This window comes from Panthera leo, chromosome A3, assembly GCF_018350215.1.
Source record: "Panthera leo isolate Ple1 chromosome A3, P.leo_Ple1_pat1.1, whole genome shotgun sequence".
Taxonomy (NCBI): Eukaryota; Metazoa; Chordata; class Mammalia; order Carnivora; family Felidae; genus Panthera; species Panthera leo.
The window spans coordinates 61,447,256-61,469,914 of record NC_056681.1 but is presented as its reverse complement, the minus strand read 5'-3'; the positions used below and the strand labels follow the sequence as shown (position 1 = coordinate 61,469,914).

General features: G+C 42.7%; 1 protein-coding gene across 3 annotated transcripts in view; it reads left to right on the top strand.

The window, feature by feature from the left end:
• VWA3B (von Willebrand factor A domain containing 3B) overlaps positions 1 to 21,188 on the top strand; it is a 205,268-nt gene extending 184,080 nt beyond the window's left edge. Inside the window, exons 23-29 of one of the 3 annotated variants that reach the window (XM_042932057.1) lie at positions 235 to 346; positions 5,050 to 5,174; positions 6,628 to 6,765; positions 9,100 to 9,200; positions 20,077 to 20,296; positions 20,542 to 20,688; positions 21,117 to 21,188. In XM_042932057.1, the coding sequence (XP_042787991.1) occupies positions 235 to 346; positions 5,050 to 5,174; positions 6,628 to 6,765; positions 9,100 to 9,200; positions 20,077 to 20,296; positions 20,542 to 20,580 (735 nt within the window). In that variant the 3' untranslated portion in view covers positions 20,581 to 20,688; positions 21,117 to 21,188. Of the gene's footprint in view, positions 1 to 234; positions 347 to 5,049; positions 5,175 to 6,627; positions 6,766 to 7,391; positions 7,554 to 9,099; positions 9,201 to 20,076; positions 20,297 to 20,541; positions 20,689 to 21,116 lie in introns of those variants that run through there. The other 2 variants (XM_042932058.1, XM_042932059.1) reach the window with 2 other exon arrangements.
• Positions 21,189 to 22,659: the final 1,471 nt, after the last annotated feature.

Genomic DNA, 22,659 nt, shown 5'->3' with positions numbered 1-22,659 from the left:
TGAAGTCAGACGCTTAACTAAGCCACCCAGGCACCCCATTAGTTCAATTTTAAAAGCTTATTCCCAATAACATAGAACAGGAAGTACTCCAGAATGATTATACAAAGTATATGTATATTCTCTAATTTTTGATAGTGCAATTCTTAGTAGAGAATCCCAGGCTACCCTGTATCTGTGATTTTCACTGTCTGTGTTGACTTTTTAAATCAATTATTAATGTTTTATATTTTTTAGCAACAGAAATCTCCAGGAAATCCAACAAATAAAATCAAATCAAAAAAATTGGATCCTCTCAAAGGCCAGAAAGTTATTGCAAGATGTGATGAAAATGGCTTTTATTTTCCAGGTAGATAATCTATTTTGTAAGATTCTTTTGTTAACTAATATGATATCAGGGACCTGAGGTTCTTAAACTGTGCTTTCCCTAGAATACTACATTTCATAAGCTGTACTAAGATATTCTACTTCTAAAATAAAATGATGATGGGTTTCTACTTATATTTGTAGGGGGGGAAATAGCCAGAAAATATATTTCATCTTTCATTTGTTTAGTAAAAAATTTTACTATACATGTATTATGTTCTATGTATGTAATATTCCTAAAGTGTTGGTCTCGCATAGTGAGCAAGCAGACGAAAATTCTTGTCTTCATGGAGTTTACATTCTACTGAGAGACACAGACAAGCAAGCAAATAAATGCAATGTGTAGTGTGTCAGATATAGTACTGTAGAGAAAAATCAAGCTACAAAGGGAATTGAGAGTGTCAAGGTAAAGGCTGCAATTTCAAATATGGTGGTCAATGAAGAGCTTCTGGGGAAAGTGATGTATGAGTAACACTTAAAGAAGGAGAGGCAAGTCATTAAATTATCTCGGGGGAGGGAGTTCTGAGCAGAAGGAATAGCACTGCAAAGTCCTGAGGCTGGAGTGCATATTGGTGGAAGAGGCCAGTGTGGCTGAACCTGAGAGCTTTTCCCAAGAATTTCCTGGGACATGTGATCCTGAAGGAATCAGCCAGGTGACGTTCAAGTGAGAGCTTTGTAGACAGTGAAAATAATATGTATCTAGAGGTAGAGAAAAACATTTTATATCTGGCAAAATAAAGCAGAGTATGGCTGGAACCTAGAATGCAAAGAAAGATAGGAAATAATAAAGGTCTTCAGAGAGGTAAGTATGAGGCCATTCATAAAAGGTTATGTTAAGAAGTTTGGATTTTACTGGAGAGCCACATTTAAAGCAAGGAAAAACATAGTCACGCTTGAAGTTCACAAAAGCTCTCTCCCATTGTTGTGTAAAGAGTGGATATGGAGTGGGTTGGTTTGGGCCATGTGGTAGATAGTGGTACCTACATGAGATGTTGGTAAGGACTGGAAGACAATGATGTGTCTGGAACATGATGAATTGTAGGTACACTACTTATGTGTTGATGTCTCAAAAATATCTGTCTCCAGACAGATTTTCTTCTTGAGACTCTAGGCCCCTATCTCCAAATGCTTCCAATGCTGAAGTTGTCAGAAAAGCAATTAGAGATAAGGACCTAGAGTCTCAAGAGGAAATCTGTCTGGAGATAGAGATTTTTGAGACATCAACACATAAGTGTCATTGATATCATATAAGGGCCTATAAGGGAAAAGAGAGCTTAGGGAAAAAGCCCTAGGAAGATCCATGGGGCAAGAAGATGATACCACAGAAACATAGCCAGTCTTGCATAGGCATTATCTGTCAATCACCAGTGAAAAGAATCATCCTTTATTAATGAAATTTAATTAAATCTTTTTAATGGGAAGAATACTTTAGCAGGAGTTTTAGTTTTTGGTAGGCATGTGTGGAGAACTGACAGCTAGGATATTTTATTTGAAATTTGCTGAATGTGCTTTGGAGTTGACTGGATGAGAGTAATTAAATACAGATCTGAGCATTTGAGATGAGCATATAAGCCAAGGCATGAAACTCTTGTTTGCAAGAGCAGGGTCTGAAAACCTTCCGTTTCTTTGGGACCCAGATTTGTGAGGTGAGGATTACGCAGAGCCCCCCTTACTTGGTTTTCTGAATTGGAGCCCTAGAGAGGGGTCAGAGACTAATTTGGCAGTTGAATGGAAATGCAGGAAAGGACTAAATTCCAAATGGCTGCATTAGGGCTTGGTATCAATTTGCTGGCCAGGGTTCTGGAGAAAAGTAGAATGCCTCAAACTTTCACTTGGCACCATCCCTGTGTGACAAGAAATGCCAGAGACCTACTGCTGCCAAGGTGGGGAAGTAGAGGAAACAGGTATAACCAGGGCCACATGCAATACCTGAGATCATGTCAGCAATGATTATTGCCCTGTTTTGTTTTATTTTGTTTTGTTTTGTTTTGTTTTGTTTTGTTTTGTTTTAAATGTGCAATTAGAGGCAGAGAGCACAGACCCCCTAACAGTTGCATGGGATCTGGCTATTCCAGAATTTTTCATTTGCAGCTGTGTTTAAACTCAAGTAAGACAGTTTGGAGGAAATACATTACTCGTATAATCAGTCATTTCTATTAGTGGCTCGTTAGTAAACACTGACTCAGACAATTAAATGCTAATGCATGTGTTACTGGATGTACTTAGTTTTCGTTCCCTCTCCCCTCAATGAATCTTTAATCAGGAATTTCAACCCTACCATCATAGACTTAATCCCTACCATCATAGACTTAAAAAATAATTTCAGACTTAAAGGAAAGTTGCAAGAATAGAGAACTTTTGTATACTCTTTACCCAGATTTGCCAATTTTTAATTTTGTCATGTTTATTTTACCACATTTATTATTTTATTTTATTCCCTTTCTTTCTCTCTACTTATCTCAACACATACACATTATTTTTCTGAACTATTTGAGATTAGGCAACATTGTTGTGCCCCATTACCCCTTAATGCATCAGTCTGTATTTCTCAAGAACAAGGGTACTCTCTTAACATAATCATAATAAAGTTACAAGATTCAGGAAATTTAACATTATTATACTACTTTTTATCTGTATATTTCAATTTTGTTAACTGTCCCAATTCTGGCTTTATATTTTTTGTCTCTAGAATAGGTCCAGTACAGAATCATGTATTCCATTTAATTAACGTGTCTCCTTAGTCTTCTTTAATCTGGAATTATTTTCCAGCCTTTCCTATCATTTTTCATGATACTGATGTTGAGTAAGGTCAATTACTTTATAGAATGTTCCGCAGATAGCTTAGACTCAGAGTGTGTATTTCTGGACAGATTGCTAGGGCATCCCATCCAGAGGCACATAATGTCCGTCTACCCTCATTAATGACACTAATTGAGATCACCTGGTCACCGTGCATTACTATTTCTCCCTTGGAAAAAAGGCCAAATAGAGGTTTGTGGAGCACAAGCATAATATTCATCGGTGACTCCTTTTCTGAGAACTTCTATTCAAAGCCTGCTAAACATTTCTAATGGAAAATATCTGGCTTTAAAATGTACCTCAGTAGTAGGTGGCTTTGGAGTGACTGGATCAGAGTGTCTGTTGTTTCAGACCAGGAGCTGGAGCAGAGCTGGCCTGGAGGAGAGCTGGCCTGGTTGTGGCTGCCGTCCTTGGCAATCAGGGCAGGGATTTCTGTGTGGCTGACTCTCTCCCAGGGTCAGCGTGGATTATCTAGTTAAGGAATGACTGCATTGTTCAGAATGGAAGTGACAAGCTGATAGCCTGGCTCATCAGCATGATGAAAGGCAAGGAGGAAGATACATTTCAATACCTTATTTTAAGTCCCTATTTGCAGGAACTGGGTCATCCTTCCTGTCCTTCAAGAAGCATTTACTTCAGGAAATTCACGATGATGAAAAATCTTGAGTTGCAAAAATTTTCTGCACTGTGCCAGAGAAGCAAGTTATAATGGAAGAAAAAAGCAGGTGGCAGAGGTGGGAGGGGGGACCTGAATACCTTCTCGGGTATAATGATTTAGGGTCAGAAAATTCCAAGTTTTTATTTATTTGAAGTCTGCCTTTCTCCTCTAGTAGCCATGTGACTGGAATCACTGAAGTTCTCTGAGCCTCAGTTTATCTTTATCTTTCTGAATGAGATTTAAAACAATTAGAATCCCTATAAGGTTGTTATGTAGATCAAATATGGTCATGTACAGGGGTTCCTGGGTGGCTCAGTTGATTAAGCGTCCAACTTCAGCTCATGATCTCATGGTTCATGAGTTTGAGCCCCACATTGGGCTCTGTGCTGACGGCTCAGAGCCTGAAGCCTGCTTCGGATTCTGTGTCTCCCTCTCTCTCTCTACTCCTCCCCCACTCTCTCTCTCCCTCCTCCTCTCTCTCAAAAATAAATAAACATTTAAAAAAATTTTTACATATGGTAATGTACAGTATTTTCTGAATTGGGAAGTGTCAAGTGCGTGTAAGGAGTTTTTCTGTCATCCCATGTGAAAGCTTCTCTTAGGAGATAGAAACAACTCCTGTCTTCTCCTGGGCATCAAGGGAGCTGCTTGCAATTATAAAACTTTAACAGCCATTTAGAAACCTTAGCAGAAATTCATAAGGGCAAGAATTAGCACAGGGGACAAGAAAGAAACCTGAGGCTGAAGGAAGGAGAGAATATGATGAATAGGTGTGCAAGATGACTTTCAGGGGAGTGGGGCAGGTAGAGGGGCTGCTTTTGGTGAAGCAAAGCTAAAGCCTTTTTTCAGGAGATGGAATTTAAGCTGGGCTGTGAATATGAGAAAGTTCTTACAGCCAAAGGTAAAAAGATCCAGTCTCCAGCCAGAGCAATTCCTGTTTGGAGTAAAGATTGAGAACTACTCCTGCGTCTTTCACCCCATGAACTGACCTACCTACTTGGAGTATTTCTGCAGTCTTCTGACCGCTGAGAATGGGCCACATTTTTGCCAAGGGCCTCAACAGGGGCACATTCCCTTTTCTCCAGCCTAAGTACAGGAGAGCCCTCTGGCTGGGGTGGGGGTACGGGTGCGGCTTGTATCCAAGGAAGATGACTGGGATTGCCAAGATGGGGTGAGCCTAAGGAAATAGGCATCATTTGTCTTTATATTTTAAATCTGATTCCTTTCAGGGGTTGTGAAGAAGTGTGTGAGCCCCACCCATGCACTGGTGGGCTTCAGGTATGGAGACACCAAGGTTGTGCCCACCTCATTCATCATGCCTGTCGGGGGTGCCATGCCCTGCCCACTGCTCCAGGTACCTGCTACAGCGATCTTCTCTGGGGGCACTTTCCACCATCCCCACAGTTGTGGATAATGGGATGGTGAGGCCACTACTGGGCCTTTGCTAAACATCTGGTTGGGCTCCTCTTGGGAGCTTGTGTTTGAGCAGGAAAAGCAGTGGCCCCTGTTCCTCTGGCCTCTTGCCTGGTGACTTTCTTGCTCCATTTTCATCTGCTAACCCCCTATTGGGTAGTCTCATGACTGCACAGACTGGATTGCATTAGCACCTGTGGCCCTTGTCACTTTACAGAAGATGGTCGTGGAAGGGAGTTGCTATAACTGCTAACTCCCTTAAAACTTTATTTTATTATTTTTTTTAGTTTATTTATTTTGAGAGAGAAAGTGCACGTGCAAGTGGTGAAGGGGCAGAGAGAGATGGAGAGAATCCCAAGCAGGCTCTGCCTCAGTGCAGAGCCCGATGCGGGGCTCGAACTCATGAACTGCAAGATCACAACCTGAGCCGAAATCAAGAGTCAGACACTTAACTGACTGAGCCACCCAGGTGCCCCAACAACTGCCCTTGAAACTTTTAACTGCAAAAGATTATATTAAAACAGATTTAATAACAAGGGCAGAAGTAGCACTTTCCTTGACATTGTAGTCAGTTAATGCCAGACCTTGATGCCATAATGCAGTTACACCTGAACATGCACTCCACAGGTGAGCTGGGCTGATGTGCTCTCCTCTGCATATGAATTCATAAAAGCTGTGCAGCCTCTGTCCCATCCTCCTGCCACTACCTGCATCTCAGTGCCCAGGCCAGAGAGTAGACCGACAGCCTCCCAGACTTCCACCACTGCCATTCCTTGGACGGGGAGCTGGGAGGAAAAGCGCCGTGAGCACTCCCAGGATTCCATGTTGGTTGTCTGCTGCCACCTCCCCGAGCTGACCCAGAGCACCTGTCGGTGCACTCTGTCCCAGACAGATGGTCCTGTCCATCTGACAAGTGCCCAACAGCCTCTGCATGCCCCTTCACAAGATCTCCCTTCTTCCAGAAGCTGTCTCTTTGTAACTTTTGCCCATGGATTCCAGGCATGTGCTTGGGGGCAACATTAAACAAACCTCCTTTCCTTTTGGTGACGGCCCTTCAGATCAATGAGGACACTGTTTGTATCCCTCCTTGTCTTTATGTGAAATAGGTTACTTTAACCAGTCTTTGTAGGATATGGTTTCCAGACCTCTGGCCATCTTGCATCTTGCTGGCCATCCCCAGGATCCTTGTCAGGTGAAGAAGTCCTGCTAAAATGGGGCTCCCCCAAACTGATCACAGAATTCTGGGTGTGGCCCAGTGAGCCTGGAGAAGTTTGAAACCATTGATTCTTTCTTAGTAGAGAAAAAAATATGTGTTTGAATTGTAGCATCAGTACTTACTCACCATCTTGGGGTATTTTAAAATATTTGCTATGGCATAATGTTCTCATCTACAGGTTGGAGATTATGTCTTTGCCAAAATTGTGATACCCAACGGATTTGACTTCTATGTCCCTGCCATTGTCATAGCACTTCCGAATCAGGATATGGCCGAAGATAAATTCTACACAGTTTTGAAGTGTAACAACCGGAGAGTAAGTAGGCTTTCAGGGAGGAAAGGGCTTTCTCACTAGGCAGAAGGTAGCTTCTTTTACCCCTACTCTCCTGGGCAATGCCTCTCTTTCCTGGCTCTGCCAGACGTACTGAAGGAATGATTTCCTTGGCTGTACATGTTCCCTTTGCACATCCAGTCTTCAACACAAAATCTACCCTTAGTAAGGTCACCATGGCTCCTATCTCCTTCATCAAATGGCCTTTTTGGCTGTCATTCCGCGTTTGACAGCTGGGGAGGCTCATGCCGGTTTTTTACTGTCCTCCCCGGGTTCCTACAGCACCTTTCTCTCTCTCTTCCTTGCCTGCTGCTACTAGCCTGTTCTGGCCTTACATTCCCCTCCCTGTCCTCCTTATGAATTTCCCTAAATGCTTTAGAAAGCCCTTCATTAGTTTACAGATCTGATGATGTCACTTGTCTGCCTGATGTCCCCCCACCACCTTTCCGCAACGCACACATGCTTCTCATCAACCTCAAGAAAAAGCCCAGCCTGATCCCATCATGGCCCCAGCCCCGTGGAAGACTCACTGCTTCCTGAACACTGTTGGCTTCTCTAAGCCCCTAATCTTTCCCTCTTCCTGGACCACCCTCCCTATCTTCTTTCCACAGAAACTCCTGTCACCAGAAAGACTCTGCCTAACTTCCTGCTGAGGCCCTCAGGGGTCCCTCTTCCCACACTGGCTTCCTTACCAACCTCCCAGTTCCTTAAAGGCAGGAAGGCAGGGACTGTGACCTATTCATCTTTGTACCCCAGCACAGCACCTGATGAAGGTTCTCAAAATTGCTTTTTTAAATTCTTAAATGAATAACGTTGCTAATGGAAATAACATTGTCTTGATGGACCATTTAATATGCCTGGAAATTAGACCAGCAAGCAAAAAGGAAGAAGCAAAATACTAGTGGCTAACTTTATTAAGCACCTACTATGTGCCACATATACTAATCCAGGTACTTTGTATGTAATGAACAATTGAATGCTCAAAACACTGTGAGCAGGTACATTTACTATCCCCGTTTTGAGATAAAGAAACTGAAGCAGAGAGATTAAGTCACATACAGGGTAAGTGGGACAATGGGCATTTGAACCCAGGCAGTCTGGCTCCACAGCCTACGTTCTGAATAAATCTCTTTGCCCAACTGTCTAGTATACAGAATACAAATAACCAGTCAATTCTTGACTATAATATGAGGTGTATTCATCAGAGGAGGAGTCATGGTAAATAAATTTTAAAATTAAGGGCAAGAAGTGAAGACCAGGAGAGCCAGAGGCCCTAGAAGCACTGTATCCAATCTGACAGAACAAGAAAGAGAAAGGGGCACCTTCTCATCAACCCAGGGGGGAAAAAAAAAAACTTTGAGAAAATAGAGTTTCCGAGAGCTATTTAGATGACAATAAACAGACATCTGGCAGGGCAGCAGGCTGGAAGCTTTTTTCTTTTTAATGTTTAATATTTATTTTTTGAGAGAAACAGCAACAGAGAGACAGAACATGAGCAGGGGAGGGGCAGAGAGAGAGGGAGACAGAATACGAAGCAGGCTCCAGGCTCCGAGCTGTCAGCACAGAACCCGATGTGGGGCTCGAACTCACAGACCGTGAGATCATGACCTTAGCCAAAGTTGGACCCTTAGCCAATTGAGCCACCCAGGCACCCTATCGCAGGAAGCTTTTCTGATATGCAGCACCAGCTCTGGGGATGTCTCCTAGGCAAGAGAGGGGAAAGCAAATCAAGGGACATTTGAAGAGATGTCCCTGAGCATGCCCTAGGGTGTGAGGAGAGTTGATCCCTGAGAAAGAGCTTCAAAGTCCAGGAGGGACCTTGGAATTTACCCACAGGACAGTAAGGCCCTAGAGACTAAAGCAGCATGGTCAGGGGGATAGACATTGAAGACCATTCTGATAGAGATTCATGGGGCTGATGGCGGCACATTAAGCCCGGGGTGGTGGTTATAGTTTCTGAGTCCAGGAAAGAGGTGGCCAAGGCTGAAGTAAAGGTAGAAAGGAAGGTGGTTCTGTTGAGGGATGTGTGGGCATGCATGGGCATGTGCGTGGGCAGTCATGTGCATCTTGTGTGGATGGCCTTGGCATGTGATCCAGGATATGGAGACATGAGAAACGAGAAATGAGAGCACTCAGCGATGACTTTCATTCAGCATGTGATTATCAAGCTAGGTTTTGCAATTTGACTGCCCTCTTAAATGTCACTCTGAATAGGAGAGTGGCTAGCAGCTCTTATAATGGGTTGAGCTAAACAAAATTACATCTAAATTGTGGACATTTCTGACTTAATTTGTGTGAACCCTTTTGGTATTATTACAGGAATTTTGCCCTCGGAGTGCACTTATTAAGATCAGCCAAAACAAGTATGCTCTCTCTTGCTCTCATATAAAATCACCCCCAATTCAGGAGGATCCAAAAGTGTAAGTAGACCCAACTTTTTATACTCCCTGAATTTTATTTATATCTTTGCACCTTTAATCTGTTTCTGGGTTGAGATTCATGATCTCTATAAATACTTGGGGAGAAAAGCAGAAGTGGAGGACCTCCTGCTTAAAATGTGGTTATTTTGTTTTTGTTTTAATGTTTGTTTACTTTTGAGAGAGAGAGACAGAGCGCGAGCAGGGGAGGGGCAGAGAGAGGGAGACACAGAATCCAAAACAGGCTTCAGGCTCCGAGCTGCCAGCATAGAGCCCAACACGGGGCTCGAACTCACAGACCGCATGATCATGACCTGAGCCAAAGTCGGACACTTAACCAACTGAGGCACCTAGGTGCCCCTAAAATGTGGTTTTATGATTATTATTCCTTCAACATCGCACCTCTTACTTGCTGACTATTTGTCTGTCTGCTTCTAATCTCAAATGCAACATTATTTTACTGACTCCTCAGAAAAGTATTCAATACTGTCATGGGCATGAAGAAATTATTCCCCTTTTATTTGTAAGGGTTCAAAGCCTTCTAACAAAGTCTCACTCTAAAGCAAAGGTTAGATTAGGTTTCAGTTAGGACCATCTGCCTCTCCCCTTGCTGGAGAGGGAGAGTAAGGTGTTGGCCCTGGTGCCCTGTGCCCAGGTGAGCATGGGTGAGTGGGTAAGTGGCAGTTTCCAGGGGCTACAGTGGGGTGAATCCATTTTTGTCTGAGGAAATAGTATTGTTAAAAGCTGGAAAGATAGGTTAAAGTCAGTAAGAAGAAATGCAGGCCTAGAAAGCAGGCAAAAACCCAAGTCCTTGGGGCCGATGAGGGGCATCACAGTTGGAGTCGGAGCCTTGACTTTGGAGATGAAGGGTGAGGGAAGGAGCAAGGGTTAGGGAAAGGGATCATGAAAACACCCTCCAACTTCACTTGGAGTTTGTGGGTTGTCATGGGTGCCAACCTTCATTCTCCTGATGGCATCACCTTGTACTTCATAAGCAGAAACCATCAGGTGTCTCTCCTCCACTCCTTTTCCTCCACCTCTAGGCTTGTGGAAACTTCTTTCTCCCTGATGTCAAAATCCCTTCTCTTGTCCAAGGCTGACCTGCCCACCAGACTCCAGAGGCCTTCCCCACTACCCAGTCCTTGCTCCATCAGTTATCCTGGATTCTCTCCTATCTCCCTAGCTCCTCTCCTGATTCCTTCACCTCAGCAAAAACCCAACTTTGCCTCCCCTAACGTGCATGCATTCACACACCCGGTCCTAAATCCATAGAGCTCCCTTAGTTCTGCCATGTGACCTGGCATGCTCCCTCCCTTCACAGCTGCTCTCTACGTGGCAGTCTCTTGGGCTGATGTCTCCTCTCTCTTGCCTCCTCTTCTCCTTCCTTGGCCTTGGGTATTGGCTCCCTCCCTTATCCCTGTGTGAAGCTATTCCCACAGCGGCCACTCAAGACCTCTCACATGCTCACACTGAGTGTGTGGGCTGTTTCAGTCTATTTACCACTGTCAACCACCCCTCCATCTCTTGAGGCCTGTCATGGCTCCTCCTCCCTCTGCATTTCCTCCCTGCCTCATTTCACCCACATCCCTTGCTTTCACGACTCCATTTACACTAAGGACCTTGTATCTCCCTCTCCACCCCACAACATTCCTATCCTCTGACATCAGGATGGTAGTGTCTGAGAGTGGGATCCGGGATGGGCTTTTCTAAAAGCTCCCCTGCTGGTTGTAATGTGCAGACATGGCTAATAACTATAGTGGGAAGGGCCTTGGAAACTAAAACCTGAGTGCCTGTCCCAGCCCCATCCTCACTTATTTTGTGTCCTTGGGCAGGTTGCTTATCATCTAGGAACTTGTTTGCTCACAGGTGAGGATTGGAGATGGTCTGTTGCATGCTTGGGGTAAAGCAGGTGGTCAGGCCCTGGCGGGAATCCTGTTACTTCCAGCCATTCACCTGAGGGTACAGAATCTCAAATTCAGCACATCTAAAACTCTCCACAGACCCACTCTCATCTCCGCCTTCCCTGACTTAGTTCTCTCTTCCACCCACCAGTTCATGGAGTTGTCCAAGCAGCATCTGGTAGTCATCCTTGGCTTCTTCTTGCCCTTCACCCACTACTCCCCATTGGTCTCCAAGTTGTATTGATCTAACTTGCAAATACTGCTCAGCTCTACTGGATCTGGACTGCCTTAGGTCAGGTGTCTCATTTCCTGAGGCCCCTGCCTTTGGCCTCCTCCTGCTACAGTCCCAGCCCGCTTCTAGAAAGGCTGAGCAGAGGAATCTTCCTTGTGTGGAAATCTGCTCCTGCCCTTCTCCTACTTAAAAAACCCTCAGAGTCCCCCTCCTAGGCCCCTTCTGCTTTTTGTTTTCTTTTGTTTTAATTTTAGTTAGTTAGCTTACAGTGCAATATTGGTTTCAGGAGTAGAATTCAGTGATTCATCGCTTACATACAACAGCCAGTGCTCATCACAAGTGCCCTCCTTTCTACCCATCACCCATCTAGCCCATTTTATTATTCTAGCTTAGCCTCTTGTGGATCTGATTCAGGCCTGCCTCCCTAGCCTCACTTCTCCCTAGCCACCCCACAACCAACTTCTCACAAGCCCTCTGCACACTAACCATGCGAAACTACTTGTAGCTTTCCCCCACACCATGCTTTTTCAGGGATCTGTGCTTTGCATAAGCTAAGCATTCCCTCCCCCTGGAATGTTATTCTTTGCTCTTGGCCACTAGGGCACTCTAACATTGAACTCAAGCATCACCATCACTATGTCATGTTCCGAGACTCTAGCCCTTCTATGCAGTGAGGTGATCTCACTGCATCATGTAGCGGTTTCATTACAGAAATTTTCCCTTGTGTTGGCCATGTACTTTCTTAATTTCTCACTCCCATTATGCATGAGTCCTTGAAAGCAGATGTCAGGTTCTATCCACTTCTAGATTATAGTTGCCAAGGTCCAGCTCATAGGATATGCCCAATGAAGAATGACCCAGTGAACAAATATTAGTGGATGCCCAGCATTGTTCCTTGAGAGGTGCATGGTTTCACAGAGCATCTTTCCTTAGGTATTATTATTGAAAATATACACTACAATCTTTCATTCTCTTCCAGGTGAGTATAATGTTTCATTTATAATTATAACACATGTTTTATTAATCTCAAAATCCTACTCAAAATCATATCCAAATTACAGTACATTTTAAAGGAATATGAATAGATATGTCTAGGTATTGACCATTTTCACTAAATTCAACATTATCAATCCTATTTTAGAATTAAAATTCAATTCTTTCTATGTTGAGAAAAGCCTTTAATTGTTCTCTATCTTAGTCCTGCTCCAGGCCTTATTTAAAGCTCTTAGCTGCTAATTACCTACCCAGATTTCTAGGGCTTTCTTTACACAGCAGAAGCATTCATTGACTCTCTAGTCTCCCCATGGTAACTTCCACTGTTTTTTTCCTCTGCCTCCCCACTAGCAAGAGACTACATTTAACTTTCTTAAGCAGAGGTCATGTCCAACACACTAGGTTCAGAGTTTAATCTCTCTCTGTTTGTACAATCAGGGCCAGCAGGTGTGAGCACACAGACTGAAGGCGCAGGTCTTATTTTGTCTCCTCTGGGATTTCCTTCTGGCAGGTCCTTTCTCATCAGGAGCACATCCTCACTTACTCTATAGCGTACTGCCTCCCTTCAATTTATCTTTAGTAAGCCTTCACATCATTATACGAAATGAGACCATTAAAAAAAAAAATCCCAGTGCTTTCTTCATGGGCTGATTAAAGAAATGTGCTATAGCTTGCAACTCCAACAGAACAGCACTTGACTAAATTTAACTTTAAAATATTGAATCCACCCTAACCGTCCATTTGGGGTTGGTCAGACAAGGGGTACATAGCCCCAGGCAGCTGGGTGGACCAGGATGCCAGACATTCAGCTCTCCATCTTCTGTACCTCCTCTTTTTCTTCTTTTTTGAGACCTCCAGTTGTGGGTGACAGAGTATTTCCCCCAGGCCCCTCTTCTGGTTCCTAACTGAGGGTGACAGACAGTGAAAGAGGGAAGTCTTTGGAGGGTGAAGGGTTCAAAACTGATTGAATATGGCCAAAACTGATGCAGAGTTTAAGTTTCAGCTCAAAATTTGACACCAAAATGATTCTTGAGGACTTTTGTCCTCCATCATCCAATATGTTCCCCATATTGCTAAATTCCAAACAATTAGTTCTTAAAGAAGAGAGTGTTTAGTGTCTCCATATTTGCAATGTGAAATCACGGGTGGCTCGCACTGGTTTGGTTTTTCTCTTTTCTTTGCTATATGGTTGAATGCATTTTCTGACAGCACAGCTGAGAGAGAGCCGTGCCTTCTGAGAGTGTGTCTGTTGGAGGGAAATGATTGCTCTTGCTTTGCCCACCTTCAGTAATGTCCTTGAGGTTTTTTCTACATTTCATGGCATAGAGATGTCTATTCTGGGTTAAAATCGTCCCTAACCTGGCTATAACTTTCTCCATTTAGAGAATACACATGTAGTTTCTCCTAATTCCAAGATGCAAGCAGACCAGGAGGAATTTCCCCTTTCTTGGTGTCCTCCCTCCTTGCCAGGCAGGACTTCTCTCCTGGGATCCTGTTCCTGTCAGAAGGCCGCAGCCTCGGGTGCTACAGGGGAAGCATGCCTGGTGGGTTTGGTGCTCTGGCTTCTGGTTTTCTCCAGTGAAAGGAAGTGACTCTACCAAGCCTTATTCAACTTCCTGCTGTGAGGTGGTTGAGTACAGGCTGGGGACTGTATGTTCCTCCAGGCAAGGTGCCCCAGCAGGCTTGAGCTGGATTGCATACCTGGTGTCATGTAACTGGCTGAATATGCCTCCCAGGCATAGCTGGGATCCACTCTCCATTCTTGACAGAGCAGAGTTTGGACACATTACCTCTGAGGTTCCTCCTTAAGGAGATTCACTTTGAGGGAATTGGATTTCTTGAAAAAATTAGCAACATTCTAAATGTGAACAGGAAAGGGTACCTGGGTGGCTCAGTTGGTTAAGTGTCTGACTTCAGCTTGGGTCATGATCTCATGGTTTGTGAGTTCGAGCCCCGGCCTGGACCCTGCTTAGGATTCTGTATCCCTCTCTCTCTGCCCCTCCCCTGCTCACACTCTGTCTTTCTGTCTCTTTCTCTCTCAAAAATAAACAAAAAAAAATTTAATGTGATCAGGAAAACCAGAGAGAACTAATCATTTTCTCTATTTCAAAAAAATCACTGGACATCCGAAGGAAATTGCTGGGCAGCGAGATCCTGAAGGCAAGGACTGTTCTTTTCTTGATGTGTGATTGTAGTTGTGTGGTCTTCGGTGCATGGCTGTGTACGAGTCTATGAGAGAGGAGACTACTCTCCTAGAGTTCAGATGTGTGCTGTCCAGGTCTGTGGTCAGCTCCTGATTCCTGAGTATTAGTGTTCATTGTCTTTCTTTGAACAGTTTAATCATTTTCCATCAAACCATTTAAGAATTTGTCCCAAAGGAAATAATAATTCTGTGCTGGTTAACATTCCTCCCTTTCCTCTATGTAGTGTGGCCTCACATTGTCTTCCTGACAGCAGTGATATTAAGTCTTTGATTGAAACCTCAAGATTCAGTGCTGGCTCTGACATTACATGAGATGAATCACTTCCTATAATCTTGCCTCATCACTGCTGACTATTTTTCCCTTAGAAGGAGCTGTGCATCTAAAATCATTAAGCCTCAGTATGTCATTAGCTCCCTCGTCTCTTCTGGTCAGATTAGGACCCCCATTTCCTAGGCTGGAGCAAAGCCCTTAATAAAAAAGCAGTTCAAGAACAAACCCTGCCTGTGAGTGTCCCATATTATCTGGAGGGACAAATGCCATTGCCTATTTTCAGAAAGCATTCTGCGGTGCCCTAATATAAGAGAGCATAGAGAATCATAGCGATTTCTAACCCTGAGGGCCAGTGGTAACAATTGGGATGGCAGCAGCCTTATCAGTCTCTCCATTTTCTGCTCCTTCCATTGTTAAAATTCAGGGGTCTCGTGGTCCTCACCAGACATCTATTCGGTGCCTACCCCATAGGTCCTCCCATTCTAAGATTGGGTTTCTGACAGACACTTAGAGCAGAATAGAAACGAGGCCTCAGGAAACCAGTGAGACAGGGAAAACTGGCAAGCTGGCATTAATCAGGCGAATGAGGTGGGTTTTGACCCAAAGAGGGTGTGGAGTGGGTGCTCAGCACTTTCCTCCCCAAAGTGGAACCACTGCTTCTGAAGAGCCAGTGGAAGTCACCATGCCTGGCTTCCCTCACCTTACCCCCACCCCCTGACACACACATACGTAATTTTTACCTGTTTGTCACATTATTTAATCAAACCTAGAGCCTAAAGTAATTAATAGGACACTGAATTTTTCTCGGTTTTGGTAGGAGATGAGGCAAAAGAAAGCCATTTAGCAGCGCCTTTCCAGGTATGCTGATGCAAAATGTCCACTGGCTAGCAGTCTGGAGCATGGCCACCTTCCCCCTTCCTCAGAGTGGGTTTGAGCCAATCAGAGTGGAGGGGCATGGGGAGGGCTGGGGAGGGGGGCGCAGATAAGAACTCTCATATCAGATTCACACCTACCCTGCACCCCCTCCTGCAAAGGGACATTTCCTGTGGAATATTTTGAACTTAGTTGACATCAGTAAAATGGGGTAGCTGCTTACATGACATGAAGGCTTTCCTTGATCAAAATTCTGGTCTGCTTTTTATTCTGATCATGACAGCTTGCATATTTTTATTCTTATTCCAAAGTATGCATTGTTAATATAATTTTAATTTAGAAATTAAAAGCAAAAAGAATATGAAAAAAAGCAAAAAGAATATAAAAATAGTTCCACATTTCAAAAGTAATCACCATTTGTATTTTGGCACATATCCTTCTAGAGTATTCTCTCTGCTGTGTTGATTATTTTTCCTTAAAATAAAAATTTGTGTTTCCCCTCACCATTTATGACAGCTATAAAAAAATTTTTAATGTGGAAGAAGTGACAATCTTACTGGAATTCTTTTCCCTGAGGTAACAGTTAACCATTTGATGGAAAGGTTTCTAGTCACATACGTTGTTTGTGACTTTTTCCCCACTTAACAATATATTACTTGCTTTTGGCATGATGGGGACATGTTTTGTTTTGTTATTGCCTCCCTGGAATTTAATTATCCAGGTGGTGTGTGACTTATATGACCAGTCTCCCGCTGAAGACTAGACATGTGTTGCTTCTCGGTCTTTCCTGCCCTTCTTACTGGTTTCTTTGCATGATCATCTTCCTGGTATCCTTCCGGTAGGTAGGTCAGCCTCTCTTCCACCTTTCTCTTTGGGTGCCTTATTCTCTACTTTCTCTCTCTCCTTCCTTGTTGCTCTTCTTTCTGAGAGCTTTTAGGAGGTGGACTGGACTACAACCGATCCTGATACTTGGGAGATGTACATGGGAAAATTTTAGAGACCATTTCTTTTCTTTTTTTTTTTAATTTTTTTTTTTTAACGTTAATTTATTTTGGGGACAGAGAGAGACAGAGCATGAACGGGGGAGGGGCAGAGAGAGAGGGAGACACAGAACCGGAAGCAGGCTCCAGGCTCTGAGCCATCAGCCCAGAGCCCCACGCGGGACTCGAACTCACGAACCGCGAGATCGTGACCTGAGCCGAAGTCGGACGCTCAACCGACTGAGCCACCCAGGCGCCCCTTTAGAGACCATTTCTAAAGAGTAAATAGAACGTATCAATTTTGTCCATTCCAGAGGGAAGCAGCAATGTGAGGAATAGTTGATGGTAATGTAGGTAAGATTTTAGATTTCACAGAGGAGGGGTGGTGTCACAGCCTTGTGATTTCAAGATGAGTCTGAGAACCCAGCTCACAGAACTTACACATCTACATAGGTGCTGGGCTCATATTTCAAGATAATTTTGTTTGTGGCCTCCTGAGAAGGCTTTCTCCCATTTTACTGCTGTTGCTTGGGCCATTTTTTTTTATTGTGGTAAATACACATATCATAAAATGTATCATTTTAACCATTTTTAAGCATACAGTTCAGTGACATTAAGTACATTCACATTGCTGTGTAGCCATCACGGTCAGCCAGTCCCCAAATTTTTCCATCATCCCAAACCGCAACTCTGTACCCATTGACCACTAATTCCCCATTCCTTTGTGACTGACATTTCATTTAGCATAATGTATTCAAGGTTCATCCGTGTTATAGTCTGTGTCAGAATCTCCTCCCTTTTTAAGACTAAATAAGATTGTATTGTATTATATACCACAGTTTGTTTATCCATTCATCTGTTGGTGGACACTTGGGTTGTTTCCACCTTTTGGCTATTGTGAGTAATGCTGCAGTGAACATGGTGTTTGAGTCCCTGCTTTCCTTCTTGTCTATACATACACAGAAGTGGAGTTGCTGGATCATATGGTAATTCTATTTTTAATATTTTGAGAAATTGACATACAATTTATATGGCAGCTTTACCATTTTTATATTCCCACCAACAGTGTACAAGGTTCTAGATTCTCCATATCCTTGCCAACATCTGTTATTTTTTGGCTTTGCTTTTTCTTTTCTTGGCAACAGCTATCCTAATAGGTATAAAGGCCATTTTTAAATCTCTCTTGGGAATTATCTCCTGAGTCTTTGAGCCAATCCTTGAAAAGTATCACATGTAGTGAATCTTGATCTTTTGAAGAGGGACTTGATTGATGCAATTTTCTTTTTAGAAATAACTAAAAATATTTTCCCACTCTTAATTTTTCCTTGGTAATTTCCAAGAGGATCTGAAGTAGCAGTGATCAAAAGTTATTCAGAGTGAAAGCTGGGTGATCAAGGTGGTAGATACTTCTTATGGGAACAAAATAAGGTTTAACACCAGGAAACTGGTGTTTTTAACTTACCCTGAAGGCCCTGAAAAAGGCAAGTCCCCCAGATGGTGTGCCATGAGGACATGGCTGGAATGAAGTCATGATGTTCCCAAGATACCTTCTTTGAAATACAACATTGCTGGATAAATAAACTGACCAATATATTTTCTTATATTTTTTTATAAGATAAAAAAATATTTTTCATGTTCTTCCCATTTCCTCTACCCTCACCCCCCCAGTCCCTGGCAGCCAGCCACCATTTTACTCTGTTTCTATGTCACATATAAGTGAGATCACACAGTATTTGTCTTTCTCTGACTTATTTCACTTAATATAACACCCTCAAAGTCTATCCTTGTCACAAATGGCAGGGTTTCCTTTTTTTAATAGCTAAATGATATTCCATTGTATATGAAATATATATATAATACATATAACATTTTCTTGATCCATTCATCCACCAATGGACACTTATGTTGTTTCCATATTTGGGCTACTGTATATAATGCTGCAGTGGAACATGGGACTACAGATATTTCTTTGAGGCAGTGATTTAGTTGCCTTTGGAAATATATCCAGAAGTGGGATTGATAGATCATATTGTAGTTCCATTTTTAATTTTTTGAGGAGCTTCCATACTGTTTTCCATAGTGACTGTACTAGTTTACACTCCCATTAACAGCATAGAAGGGCTCACTTTTCTCTACAGCCTCAGCAACATTTGTTATCTCTTGTCTTTTTGATAATAGCCATCCTAACAGGTGTGAGGTAATATCTCATTGTAGTTTTGATTTTGATTTCTCTTGTGATTAGTGATACTGAGCACATTTTCATGTACCTTTTGGCTATTTGTATGTCTTTTTTGGAAAAACTGTTCAAGTCTTCTGCCCATTATTTGACTGGATTATTTGTTTGGGTTTTTTTTTTTAAGTAATTAGTAAGAATTTATTGTGCAGGATTATTAGTCTTTTCAACATTAGGTTGTATGAGTTCCTTATATATTTTGGACATTAATCCATTATCCGGTGTATGGTTTGCAAATAGTGTCTCTCATTTCTTAGGTTGCCTCTTTGTTTGATTGTTTGGTTCTTTTGCTGTGCAGACGTTTTTCAGTTTGATGTAGTGCCACTTATTTTTGCTTTTGTTGCTTGTATTTTTGGTGTTATATCTAAAAAAAATCACTGCCAGAACCAATGTAAAAGAGTTTTTTCCCCCATGTTATCTTCTAGGAGTTTTATGGTTTGAGTTCTTATTATTTCCATTTCAGGTTCATTTTTGTGAGTGTTATAGGATAGGAGCATGTGGATTCCCAGTTTTCTCAACACCATTTATTGAAAATACTGTCTTTCCCCATTGAGTATTCTTGGCTCCCTTGTCAAATATTAGTTGATCATGTGCACTATATTTTCTAAATGGTAAGACTAGCTTTATGACTTCATAGTCAAATCCAATGTCAGTTAAATTAAAAAGTATATTGTTTTTGAATTTGGGAGACATTTTTCTGATGGTACACCATACAGTAATTAGGGAAAACTGAGGGTGTAGAAGAATGTTTCTACTGTACAAGCTCCAGTTCAGTATGTCAGGAATAAACTGAACTATGATGTGGCCAAGCTTATAATCCTGGGGTGGACAGAGGTCAATTCTGAGGCATGCCAAGGGACGTCTTGGGCAGGAATTGTTGCTTCATTCACTGACTTGGTCAGGACAAGGTCCAAATGACATTAGATTCTTCATGCCATGTGAGGCTCCCACAAAGACCTGTGGAAATGAACCTCATGGAATAAAATGCAGCCCAAACTATCAGGGCCACAGGACCTCTGCAACTCCATTCCATGGGAAGAAGGCCAAGGGACCAAGAGCTGAGAAACACTGCAGGGCTGGCTTGGACATCTCTGTAGACACAGCAGCCAACAAGACCAGGGTAATCCTGCATATTCTCTCTCTCTCTCTCTCTCTCTCTCTCTCTCTCTCTCTCTCTCTCTCTCTCTCTCTAGGGAGGATGTGAAGACAAAGAATTCTACTTTCTTAATATGGCCACTCAAAGAAACTGACACTGGGGATTTACAAGAGCTAAGACCGGAGAACCCTAGAAAGAAGAAAAAGAAACCTTCCAAGAGGTTGCCTCTCCAGGAAACAGTGTCCTCAGAATCTGATGACTCTTCTCATGGCATCAGGTCCCAAGAGTCCTACCCCAAGAAACACCCCAAGCCCAAGGTAGGCGGGGGACGACATCGCCTATCTCCGGAACACCCTGAAAGCTCTCTCAAGAATAGTGCACATGAGGTCACTCCCCAGTTTCCAGGCCAGTTTAGGTCCCAGAGTGGCAAAAACTCTAACACCCTTAAATAATGCTGACATCCACTTCCCCAGAGAAGGTCCTCGGCCCAGGATCTGGGAGTCAGCCAGCCACACCATCGCTGCCATACCTCCACCTCAAGCAGCCCTGCCTTTCCTCCTAGAGCCACCCACAGCAGCAAAGGGCTGAGGACCACTGCTGAGAAACCTTAAAGCAGTCTAGTGGCAACTATGTTTAAGAGAGCCAGCATTCCTCCAGGGCTGCCTAGACCTCAGCCAGTCAACACTGTGGAACTAGCCTCTCTGCTGAGGTAAGACTGCCTTTCATCCTACCCATTCCTACCCTGTTTGTAAAACAGGTACACTTCCCTGTTATCTCCCACCTAGATCTCCCATCTGTTTGCGATGTTTTCTGGCTTTTCCTAACCATTCTTTATCGTATTATTTTCTCTGTCCTCACCACATTATACTCAGTCTTTTGGTAAATTCATCATGCCCAGAAGTTTAACCTGACAGATTACTATCATAGGATTTTCAGCTATTTTTTTTGGAAGGCAATGTACTTATAATCCAAGCCTGCAGTCTTGTTTTAAATTAATTATCTCATTTAAATTAGGGATTTTATCACTTAATGTTAAGACTGAAATTAAGATCTAGTAATGTGTCTGAGATCTGCAAAACAAAATTATTAATTTCTGGCAATTTTTATTGAGCCCTCTCTAATTGTTTTTGTCTGTAGTCTGTTGTAGGTACCTCTAGTTGAGTGCGGAACCACAATAAAAACTCTTACATTGGAAACATTTCAAAACTATTGTATTGTTTGTTTATTACTGTTTTCTTTGAACACATTTTAGCAATGACATGAAAGTATTCACTTCTTTTCATTAATTCCTTAGTGAAATTAGCTTCACTAATTTCAAAAATGAAATAGCTCCCCAAATTCTTTTTCTAGTCAGTAATAGTCCCATAATAATAGGGTACAGATGATTATTTTTTTAATGGTTATTTATTTTTGAAAGAGAGAGTGTGAGCAGGGGAGGGGCAAAGAGAGAGGGAGACACAGAATCTGAAGCGGGCTCCAGGCTCTGAGATATCAGCACAGAGCCCGATGTGGGGCTTGAACTCATGATCTGCGAGACCATGACCTTAGCCTAAGTCAGTCGCTCAACCAGCTGAGTCACCCAGGCACCCCAGGATACAGATTATTAATAAGACAAATATTGGATGCTAGGAAAAGATGGATTTTAGAGTATCACCACTAATACTCTAAAAATTTGCAATCAGGGCGCCTGGGTGGCTCAGTCGGTTGGGTGGCTGACTTCGGCTGGGGTCATGATCTTGCAGTCTGTGAATTTGAGCCCCGCATCAGGCTCCATGCTGACAGCTTGGAGCCTGGAGCCTGCTGCGAATTCTGTGTCTCCCTCTCTCTCTGCCCCTTCCCCATTCGCACTCTGTCTCTCTCTGTCTTTCAAAAATGAATAAATGTTAAAAAAAATTTTTTTTTAATTTGCAACCTAATTAAAAATTGTGTTCATATTCCTGAAAGCTAGGGTGTCACCACGGTCATGGCAAAGAAATTAAAGGAGGAATCTCCTTCCAAAAATATGAAAGAAAAAGGAACATCAGCTCAGCATCAGGGTAAAGTAGTAATGTAGTGAGGAAGGAATTGAGGAGTGAGGAAATGATCCAGAACAAGACAGGAGACAGTGTGTGGGGAAGCAATATGACTCCCCACAGAACCCAGAGGTTTCTCATAGGCTCTGGAATAATCATCCAGTTTTGGTTTGACCAGTGGAGAACTAGTGGGGTAGGAAAGAAACCATTCATCAAGTCATATTCATTCATGCCTGCATACATGCAAGTATTCATCTTAGGCTGTATGCATTCATTCAATTATTCAACAAGCAATTGAGTGCTGACAGTATGCCAGGCTCCAGAGAGATTCTATCAGCATTTGGAAGGTACTTACCTTCTCTATCTTACCTTTCTGCATCTCTACTTTATTTTTGGACCAATCACTGTTGTCTGGTTTAAAGGCATGTACAAGGAATGAACTACAAGACAAATATACATAAGAAAACTTTGTTGATATTACATTACAATGCATGATATTCTCAATGACATTAAGTGATAGATACAGTGTGTTGTACTTTATAGATAATGTCCAATTCAGTGTGCTGGGGGAAATTGTAATAAAGACAGTGTATTTCTACTTCCAGCCAGTGTGGAATAACAGGAACCTGATTTCATTCCCTAGCCCCTGCCTGAAACAATTAAAACAC